Source organism: Myotis brandtii, unplaced genomic scaffold (assembly GCF_000412655.1).
Source record: "Myotis brandtii unplaced genomic scaffold, ASM41265v1 scaffold151, whole genome shotgun sequence".
Taxonomy (NCBI): domain Eukaryota; kingdom Metazoa; phylum Chordata; class Mammalia; order Chiroptera; family Vespertilionidae; genus Myotis; species Myotis brandtii.
The window spans coordinates 3,893,198-3,904,941 of record NW_005355461.1 but is presented as its reverse complement, the minus strand read 5'-3'; the positions used below and the strand labels follow the sequence as shown (position 1 = coordinate 3,904,941).

General features: G+C 35.8%; 1 protein-coding gene across 1 annotated transcript in view; it reads left to right on the top strand.

Annotated features, from left to right (window-relative positions):
• Positions 1-11,744, top strand: part of PHIP (pleckstrin homology domain interacting protein) — a 176,059-nt gene that overhangs the window by 28,194 nt on the left and 136,121 nt on the right. The window contains exons 3-4 of the mRNA XM_014535815.1: positions 8,014-8,164; positions 8,258-8,356. Coding sequence (XP_014391301.1) covers positions 8,014-8,164; positions 8,258-8,356 — 250 coding nt within the window. The remainder of the gene's footprint in view (positions 1-8,013; positions 8,165-8,257; positions 8,357-11,744) is intronic.

The following is an 11,744-nucleotide window of genomic DNA, read 5'->3' as shown; positions in this document are numbered from 1 at the left end:
CGCCCTCGAGTTCCGAGTTCTGCCCACTGCCAGACAGTCCAGTTTCTTCCCGTATGAGTCTGGGTCCCCAGAGACTCACCCGGAACTGGAGTTCAGAGCAGTCGGGGGCTTGTGACTCCCTCCCGATTCAAAAAGACAGGCGTGTCTTCAGTTGCCAGTCCTTGCCGCGTGTGCCTCCGTACCTCTGCACTTCCTCACCTCCTCTGAGTCTCAGTGTGCTTTTCTCTTTCCTTCTAGTTGTAGAATTTCCACTCAGCCAGCCTTCCTGTGGTTCTGGATGATGTCCGTTTTGTCTTTTAGTTGTGTTTTTTTTAAAAATATATTTTATTGATTTTTTACAGAGAGGAAGGGAGAGAGATAGAGAGTTAGAAATATCGATGGGAGTGAAACATCGATCAGCTGCCTCCTGCACATCCCCCAGGGGGGATGTGCCCGCAACCCAGGTACATGCCCTTGACCGGAATCGAACCTGGGACCTCTCAGTCCGCAGGCTGACGCTCTATCCACTGAGCCAAACCGGTTTCGGCTTTAGTTGTATTTTTGAAGTGGTTGTGCGAGGCAGCAATTTCCGGTGTTTACCTATGCCGCCATCTTGGTTCGTCCTCTACAATTCATATTTTCAGGAGATTATCCTATTGTTCAAATTGTAATTGATAATTCTAGAAATATTTTATATATGCAGTCTGAGAAAAGAGTGCTACAGATTTATGATTGGGCCAAGATGGAGAAGGTATGAGCACAGTTGCCTTTGTTTTGCAGAATTGTATTACCCCTATTGCTGGGAAAGTTACTAGAACCAAGGGTCATTCTTTATATCTGGGTGGGTAAATTATGGATGACATGGGCAAACTGTGCAGATCTGTTTTGCAAGGCTCCTAAGCTAAAGTTAATACCTTTTAAAAAGAGTTGCATATAGATAGTATTTCCCAAAGACTAAAATATTACCATCTGACACTGTATAGAATATGTTTGCTGACCTCTGTTTTATATAATGTAATATACTTACAAAAAGGATAATTAAGTTTAATTCAGGTTTTAGCCATTAATTATAGACAGTTAACAAAAGATTGTTGTTGTTACTAGTATATCAAGTGATTCTCAATTGGTATTGGAGGTAGGGGCAGGGATATGAAAAGTTTGAAAAGGCTCTGGCCAGTCCACTGGTCTAGGTTAATAGTAATCAAATTTTACAGTCTTAACCCTTTTGGTGTAATTTACTTATACCTCTCTTCTAACTTTATTTTTAATTTTTCCACATATAAGAGGAAACTTTTTAAATTCTTTTATTCCTTTTTATTGAATATATTGGGGTGACACTGGTTAAAATTATACAGGTTTTAGGTGCACAGTTCTACAGCACATGATCTATACACTGTGTATTCACCACCCCAAGTCAGGTCTCCGTCCATTACCATTTATCCTCACTACACCCTCCTCCACTATCCTCCACTCGCCTCTCCCTGGCAGTCACCATGATGTTGTCCCCGTGAGTTTTTTCTTTTTCTTTTTGCTCAATACCTCCACACCCCTGACCTAGCCTTCCCACTATCACCATAGCTGTCAGCCTGCTCTGAGTCTGTCTCTGTTTTGCTTGTTAGTTCATTTTGTTCCTAAGATTCCACATATGAGTGAAATCACATGGTATTTGTCTTTCTCTGGCTGGTTTATTTCATTTAACATAATGCTCTCCAGATCTATCCATGCTGTCACAAAGGGTAAGATTTCCTTTTTTACAGCTAAGTAGTATTCCATTATGTAAATGTACCACAGCCCTTTTATCCAATCATCTACTGATGGATAATTGGGCTGCTTCCAAATCTTGGCTATTGTAAATAATGCTGCAATGAACAAATGGGTGCATATATTCTTTTGAATTAGTGTTTTGGGTTTTTTCAGATAAGCTCCCAGAAGTTAAATTGCAGGGTCATAAAGCAGTTCGATTTTTTTATTTTTTGAGGTAACTCCATACTGCTTTCTTTCCACAGTGGTTGTACCAGTCTTCATTCCCACCAACCGTGCACTAGGGTTTCCTTTTCGCCACATCCTTGCCAACACTTGCAGTTTGTTGATTTCTTAATAATAGCCATGCTGACAGGTGTGAGGTGATATCTCATTGTTCATTGGCCCTTTAAGAGGCCGCCTGTGACTTTAGTGGATTTCTCTCTCTCCCTGCTGGTCAGAAGCCCTGGTGCTTTTCACAGCCAAATGTTATGTGGGTGCCTCTTCCTAGCTTTTGGTGCTCTGGGCTGGGGTGGGGTGGGGGGCTGTTTTGGTGCCCACTCCACGCTTCTCAGGGAGAGCCTACGGCCAAGACATCCTTCAGCACCTCAGCTGCCTCTGTGGGTGCAGAACCAGTTCTTTTCACGTCTCTGCCCTTCCTACCAGTCTTGATGTGGCTTCTGTAAATCCTTGGTTATGAGACTTCTCTTCAGCTAGTCTTCAGTTGGTTATTCAGGATGATTGTTCTATAACTTAGTTTTAATTCCAGTTTGTTCTTGGGAGGAGGTGAGTGTACCTTCCACCTACTTCGTTGTCAGCTTAGACCTCCCTCTTTTTAAATTTAAGAGTTTAAAATTTTAATCTTAATAATGTACAAAAGTAGGATTGATTTCCTTCAGCCATTTTGGTAGAGTGTTAGTTTTATCTTTTACTTGTATCCTTAGATTTTTAAGTGTTCCCCTTTATCTATAGGAAATTATGCTCTTGTGCTTATTTTTTTTTAGTAGTGAGAATGAACTTTAAAACGTTTCTTTTTCTGGCTCAGTTTAATGTCATTTTAAAACTATATAAAATGTCTCCTTTATAGCTTGCTTGCACACTGATATATATATATATATTTTTGAAGCAATAGATACTGTGGGGTTGGGCAGTCTGAATATGAGCTCTGGTGTTAGTCTGCCTTGGTTTTATTCTCATCTCTGCCATCCACTAAATGTGTGACCTTTCATGGTTGTTTTACTTTTTTGCACCATAATTTCTTTATTAATGGGAATAGTAATAATATGTACCTTTTAGAGTTTTTAAAATAATTAACTTAGTTGTTATATGTAAAACTTACCACACTTACCCCAAGGGCTAGCATTTAGTGTTCAGTCATTATGTTTTAGCTCTGTAAGTGTTATTACTATTTATCACACTTTAACTTCATAATTTGGTCATGTTTTTTTATGTGTTGAATATCTAAAGAGCTTGAAAGCAGCTCTGGTCATGGAAAATAATGGGTATATTAGAACTGAGGATGTCAAGTTGTGTTTTGTTTTTCCCAAATAATAATGTATTAATAGTTACTGAGAATTCAAATATAGATATTTTGGAGAAGGCAGTTTATTAGAGTATCATTTCAAGTTTTCCTTTTTGTTTTAATTTCCTTTAAATTATTTATTAGTGTAAGTAAATAAAGTAATAGTTTGTTCAAACCAAAAGGCTTAATATTAAAGATAGGGGCTTTTACTAATTTGAAAATTAAAAGTTATATATGTATACCCATAATGAGCTATTTTAACTTTTTAAATTTGTTCTTGGTTTTACTTTTTAAATATTGACCATGGATCAGTAGTGGCATGGGTTAATATTCATGAAGAATAATGTTTAGAAAAAGACAGTAGCAAATGATAATTTTAATTTTTTTCTTTAATATGTATTGTGTGTGACAAAGTTGGGACCAGATGGACATATATGGTCCCTGTTCTCTTATAGTTTGTGGTGAACTTGAGAATTTAAAATGTATAATCATAAACTGATAACATGAGTTAAGTAGAAGTCACTGAGTGTATGCAGCCAAGATATATACAGACTGAATAGGGTAAAGGAAAACAAATAAAGTTACACTGGAGGGAAGATCTAAAGCATATAGGAGAGTTGTGTGAAGGGGATGTGGGGAAATGAGTTCATCACCTGGGAAAAGCCTGACTGAAGAGAGTGCAGGTAAAGAACCTGGAAGAAGATGGATGTGTCTAAATGTAGACAGTGGAGCTGGAGGGTGTATGGCTGGGAATGTGCCTGGTAAAGCAGAGAACCAGGAATGGACCAGAAATGTGTGTCAGGGTTTGCAGACAATGTTAAGGATTTGAATCTGCTAAGAATAAGGAAAGCCTCTTTTAGATAAGGGTGACTTGATCAGATATATGTTTTCTGAAAGAGCATTCATTCAAAGGAAAATAGAGAATAGATTTGATTGAGGTAGAGGGCATGAGTAGATGTTGGAAAGATGGGAGTTTATTGCAAAGATGATTTGAGGTTGGGCTGTTATTGTGGTGAAGGAGAGAGAGAGCTGCATTTAAGGATAGGAAGGACAAATCAGTTGGATTTGGTGAAACTGCTTGGATATTGGGAATGAGGTGGGAGGGAGGAATGGGCAAATAAAAAAATGACATCTTTATTTGAGGCTGTGTATATGGTGTTGCCGTGTTGGAGGGTTTTGGCATGAGGCTTAAGAGTTCATTTTTACATGATGAGTTGAGAAGGCTTTGGGATTTCAAAGAAAGATGTCTTCTAAGAAAGTGTGATATGTATAAGGACTGTCCAAGAAGAGAGTATAGAGTGTGAAGAAAAGGAGTTCTGGAGCTGGTGTCCAGGATCTCAGACCATAAGGAACTTACTGTTTAGTGGCTAAATAGAAGAGAAGTCAGTGCTTCTGCATATTTTCATGTCTTCATTTTTTTAACAATTTATTAAGCACTCAGTCTGAGTACTGCATTTAAGTACTGGGTTGACAGATAAACAGGGTCTCATTTCATGCTTATGCAGGACATGGACCATAAATTGGCAGTTTTAGTATAGTGTCAGGGGTCTTATGAACCCCCAAAACAAGGCAAGATTGTAGTAGTACCTATATATGTGTTTTTTTTCAGGGTTGGGGAAAAGGAACATAACTATCATTAGATTCCCACTGAGGTCTGGGTATTATTAAGGAAAATTAGTACATTATAAGTATTACAAACTGTTGGGGATGGGGTCATAAAGGAACATTTGGGAAGGAGTATATAATGTGCTATGGAAACACAAAGAAGGGGCAGTGGTAATATAACAGGTCAGGTAAGGCAGTAAAGCATTGACTGAGACTTGAAAGAGAGTGATAGTGGAGGTGGGTGGGTAAAGAATAGATTTTAAGCAGAGAGATCAGCTTGTATAAAGTCTCAAAAGCCAGAAAGCATGAGGAGTTTAAGCATTGAAAGTATCTCTTGTAACTTTAAAATGAAAGTTGATTTTGAAAAATTGTAATCATCAAGAAAATATTTAGTCAGGAAAAAGTGGATTCATAATATTTTATTAAAAGATGAAATTCTGCAATAAGGATTTTCAGGTTTGTTACCTGAAATGTATTTTGCAAAAAGACTCTAATACAGAATCATCACAGAATTAACATTAAGAAGTAATCAACTTTCTTGTTAAAGTAAAATTTTACAAGGAATTTTGATCAATTTAAAGAAGTCACATTAGAATAATTATCATATACAAATTTAGATCTGGAAGGGACATAAATATTTTAGATACTTTTTAAAATTTTATTGTAAGCAAAATAGGAAATAGTAGAGAATAGTATGATATATCTAAAAATTCTTATTTTGGTATTTTCTTTTAAATGCTTTTTCTATTTAGCTAATCATTCTGAAGCAGATAACTGAAAAAGTATTTTTGGGGGTCAAGATGATACTATTAGGAAAAAAGGGATACTATAGCTAATGAGTTTGGGAAATTGTGCATTAAACACAATTAGACAGTTTTATCTTAAGATTTTTCAGAGGCTTTAATGTCATTGTGCTTTGTGAATCTCAAAAGCAGAGATGTAGTGTGTATAATTTGTATTAGAACCTCTTTTTCAGAAGTATTTAGTCTATCAGTACTTATTGACTATCTGTTGTATGCCAGACTGTATAATTTTAAATCACAGTGTGATGGTATGGCTTCCTGCAGTCTCCATGACAGGAGTGTATTATGAGGAAAAGTAAAGTAAGTTCCTCTCAATTAGTTTCAGCTTAGAAGGATGAATACTAGCTAAGTTTTTAAAAATACCATCATGGTCTTCAGTAGTTAGAGTATGACAGTTACTACAAGATGGAATGAAATGATTTAATCCCCACACATCTCCTCCAAATAAGTTTTATAAGGAGTTCATACTAAAATTGCCATTACTAAATGAATTTGAGTAGCAATTCTCAAACTTCTTGGCCTCAGAACCCCCTTACATGAATAAAAATTGTTTAAATTCCTTTGTTTATGTACATTATAATCTCATTTATCATTTAAAAATAGAAATTTTAAAATGTTTTATTTAAATTTATTTCACATTACTATAATTAACTTTTATTTTTTTAATATGCAGTCATTAAATTTTACAGTGGGGCCTTGACTTATGAGTTTAATTTGTTCCGTGACGGAGCTCGTAACTCAAATTACTCGTATGTCAAATCTTAAAGTGAACAAGACATGTGATGCTGGGCTGATGTTGTGGCGTTCACTGTGACGTTCGCTGCGCCAACTAGCGGTGGGGTATCTGAAGCTGGCTCGTAACCCGAATTTTAGCTCGCAACTCAAAGCAAAAAATCGGCCGAGAGACGGCTCGCATCTCGAAAAACTCGTTAGTCGGGACACTCGTAAGTCAAGGCCCCACTGTATTTATAAAGCATATACTAACAGAATGACGAAAATATTTTATGGAGAAAAGACAGGATAGAAAATTTGTATATGTTATATATAAAAGTTAAATATTTATAAATATATGACATATGTGAATGATTATAACATAATGTAAAAATGCAAGGTAAACAGAGAAGAATGAAAAAGGCAAAAGGCCATACATCAACATTCTTTTTTATTGTTTAAAGTATTACAAATAGTAGTACGTATGTCTGCTTTTTTTCCCCATTGACCTTCCCCCACATTACTATAATTAACTTTTAAAATAAAATAATTATTTTCCAAAACAAATTTGTGAGAATAATGTCATTTTTACATGATGAGTTGTTTTACATTTTTTTAGAACATTTTTTGGTCTAGCTTAATAGAGACAGATTCTTATATATACTTCTGTATTCATTCTGTTGTAACATCACATGTCATGTGGCCTCTGGAAAACACCAAATACTCATGAGAAAAATGAGAGTGAAAAGTAAATAGTGTCTTACTATTTGTAATTTTTGCCTGAGGAACTCCCAGAGGTTTTCTAAATACACTTTGAAAACAGCTAAACTAGAGAGTATAATTATTTAGGTACTACAATGAGAAATTGTTAGTAACTTGATAACCTCTAAATATAAAGTGATAAAATAGTATACTTTATTTTCTCTAATTCTCTTTAGATTAATACGCAAATATTGTCTATTTACTGAAAATACTGTAGGATAAGTAAATTAGCATTACATAACGTGTTTTCAAATGGTAGCATAAATTAAGCAGTGTTTTCAAGTTGTTCCAGAAATGTTCAAACTTTCTAGTAGGTAGGTTTTTTTTTATACAAGTCAAAATATGTTTCAGTTAATAGTTGGAATTTGGCCTTTATGTTAGGTTCTAGGTAAATCATAAAACTCAGCATAGATGCTCTCTAAGTCTTTAAAATTTTGTAATGAAAACATGAACAATCAAGTTTATTTAATCCTGAATTATTCTGGAGTTACTCTTTATAATATCAAGGATATAAAACATTTTATTTTATAGTTTGACTTTTTTGAAAATTAAAATGTTAAACTAAGACATACCATTTTAGATTATAATGCTATATATTTTTTTCATCGTTCAGTATTTGCATTGACTAGCATCTGTTAATTTATAACTTGGTATATTTAGGTTACATTAATTCTTTTGTATTTTTCCTCCTCTGTGGTTTAAATGATGGTTGGGTAGCTGCTCTGTTCTGTGAGTCAAGTGATTTCACAGAATAAACATGAACTATTCTCCCAAGTAAAATGAAATGTTGACTAGCCAGAACAAATTACTGTATTTTTTAAAGAGTATTTATTTGGTATAAAGAATTATATCACTTTATTTAGCAAATATTACATGTCTTTTATATAATAGGTGAAGTATTACAGACATTTAGCACCTGATCACTTGCTGCAAATATGTCATCGATTAGGACCTCTTCTTGAACAAGAAATTCCACAAAGTGTTCCTGGAGTACAAACTTTATTAGGAGCTGGAAGACAGTCCTTACTACGCACAAACAAAAGTATGAAAAATTTCTAATAGCATTTAGACATTCTTTTCTTATTGTTTGGCTTTGTGCCCTATCTTTGTAACCATAAATATGTGTGTTTAATAGGCTGCAAGCATGTTGTGTGGAAAGGATCTGCTCTGGCTGCATTGCATTGTGGAAGACCACCTGAGTCACCAATTAACTATGGTAGCCCACCCAGCATTGGTGAGTTAAGTTCATTTCTTTTTTCTTTTTTTTTAAAATATATTTTATTGATTTTTCACAGAGAGGAAGGGAGAGGGATAGAGTTAGAAGCATCGATGAGTGAGAAAGATCGATCAGCTGCCTCTTGCACACTCCCTACTGGGGATGTGCCCGCAACCAAGGTACATGCCCTTGACCGGAATCGAACCCGGAACCCTTGAGTCGGCAGGCGGACGCTCTATCCACTGAACCAAACTGGTCAGGGCAGTTAAGTTCATTTTCAAGTTGAAAATAAAAATGTGTTTTATTTACTGTTAAATCAGAGAATTTCATATTATGTACATAAGCATTCAAAGAGGAAAAAGCTATCAGATTATTTTCTTACATAAGTGATATTAATAGTGAAGAAGTCATCCTCCTATATAATAAAAGGGTAATATGCAAATTGTCTCCACGACTGGGAGTTTGACCAGGGAGCGGGGCTGGCTGGCCAGCTGCCTACGGTCCCTCCCCCTGGCTGGCCCAGCCTGATCGACCCCAATTGGGGCGGGCTGGCTGGACCCACCCTTTCACGAATTCGTGCACTGGGCCTCTAGTAATCTATAATAATAAAAGTGTAATATGCTAATTAGACCGGACATCCTTCCAACGAAGCCGCAGTGGCGGGGGCCGAGCCGCTTGCACGAGTTTCGTGCATCAGGCCTCTTGTAATATAATTATGGATTGTGTATGTTGTATCTAATTTGGCTAATTAGTTCATCGGTATTTTATTTTTACAAAGAATTGTTTACTGCATCGATTTTCAACCATGCACTATTTAGTCAGGGAATTGACCCCTTTTCCCTTAGATTGTCAAATGAAAAATGACAATAGCTAAAATAACAATAGCCATCTGCTGTGAATGCCCAGTCTTAAACCATAAATACATAGGTCATATAATAGAGTTGCATCTTATTGGTCATGTCACATAATAATGTTGTATCTGATTGGTTAGTATCCAAAATCCTTGTGTATAAGTATAGGAACCTGATTTTTTTTTTAAAGTCACTTTGGAGCAAAAAGTGTAGGTAATTACTATTATTATTATTATTTTGTAAATCAATATTATACCTTCTTTTTATCAGGTCTGCAAAAAATGTTATTTATTGTGCTGCAGAATTTTAGTAATTTATGTGTGCCATGAGATGAAAAAGGTTGAAAATCGCTGGATTACTAATCTGTATGTTATTAGGTTGATTTAATGGGCAACTGTATCATAATACAGAAGAGTTATAAGGGTGGAAAACAAAAAGTTTGGGGTTTTTTTGTTTATTTTTTAAAAAGCATAGTGCATTTTTTTGCCTTTAAAATTTCAAAGAAAGAAAACTGATGCAGATAGGTCTTCCTCTTGAAAATGCCTCCTAGATCCCTTTTACCTTATCAGGCCCTTACCTTATCATAGACTCCTACACATCTTCTGATGTCTTCTTCTTCTCTCCCTTCCACAAACAAAAGTATGAAAAATTCCAGGTCATACTGTATAACACTGTAATATTCCTCTTATTTAATTCTACTTTAGCTATGTCACTCTTCTGATGAAGGTAGTATAATGACGTTGTTTAAGATGTTTTAATCCTATATAATAAAAGCCTAAGATGCTAAGTGTTCGACTGTTCAACCAGTCACTATGACACACACTGACCATTAGAGGGCAGACATTCCGACCGGTAGGTTAGCTTGCTGCTGGGGTCCAGCTGATTGGGACTGGGCGAGACAGGCCCGACACACCATGGAGCCCTCCTCGGCCCCAATGATGCACCAGTGGGGTCCCTCGGCCTGGTCTGCACCCTTGCAATCCAGGACCCCTCGGGGGATGTCAGAGAGCTGGTTTTGGCCAATCCCCGCAGGCCAGGCCAAGAGACCCCACCAGTGCACAAAAGCACTGGGCCTCTAGTGGTATTATACTTCCTTTACCACCAAGTCTAAACTTGTGAATTTTCAGAGACCTTCATTTTATATTTTTTATTTTATTTTTTTATTATTTTCATGACACTTTATTTTAAAATTCTATTCAAAATGCAAATACTTCTGATATTAGAGAATTAAGAAAATATTTTTGGTACCATGTGATCACATCTGGTATTTCTCTTTTTTTTTCCCTTTAAAATGTCTCTTTATTCATTTTTTTTTATTGCTTAAAGTATTGCAAAGAGTATTACATATGTCTCCTTCTTCCCCGCCCCCTTGACATTCCCCTGGCCTCCCCTACCCCCTAGTGTCTTATGTCCATTGGTTATGCTTATATGCATGCATTCAAGTTCTTCGGTTGATCTCTTACCCTCCCTTCCTGCCCCCCAACCCTCCCTAGCCTTCCCGCTGTAGTTTGACAGTTTGTTCGATGCTGCTCTGCCTCTGTATCTATTTTTGTTCATCAGATTATAATGGCAGAGACCTTCATTTTAATCATTGCCTCTTCTATCACCCCATCCTCCTGCCTAGCCATCTATCCAAATACTATTTTTTTCTTTTTTGGATACTTATTATAGTGATAATATTAGTTTGGAATCATTTTACTGTATGTTTATATACTATATCTTTTTCCACTGTTTTACTTGCAGTCTTTTGTATCCTTTCATTTTCTCTGTCTCTTAAAAATAGTATAGAAGTCACTTTTAAAAAATACAGTATGACAGTCTTTGTGTTTTATCTGGAGCATTTTGTCCTTTATATGTAATTATTGTATATTTGTGTTAAAATCTATTGCTACTGGAAAGTGATCTCTTTCTCTGGTTGCTTTTAAGATTTTCTTGTTGGTTTTCTGCAGTTTGTGTCTTGGTGTTAATTCTTTTAAATTTATCTTGTTTGAGATTTATTAGGCTTGAATCTATAATGTCTTCTATTACATTAGAAAATTCTCAGACATTATCTTTTAATATATCGTCTCTGCTTCATTCTCTCTCCTCTGGGACTCTAGTTGAACAGATGTTAGACTTTTTTACTTCTCTGTTTACCCTTTTTTTTATAATTTATATTCTTTTTATCTCTGTGATGCATCTGGATTGTTTTCTGTGACCTATATTCCAAAGGTATGTGACATTTGTATGTTGGGTAATCATGGATGATTTTTTTGTGAACATATGATCGCCTTGGTTAAATAATGATCTCTCTCTATAACCTATATATAAAAGGCTAAGTGACCAACCGTACGTCTGTCCAACTGTCTGACCGACTGGCTGGTACTCATGATGCACACGGGCAATTTAAAAATAGATGTTGAAAAAAATAAATAAATAAAAAATAAAAATAGATGTTGACTTGCGCATGTGCGATACACATAAAGCTGTCTCTGGTGCCAATCGCACGCATGTTTTAATTTTATATATATATATATATACACACACACACACACACACACACACACACACACACA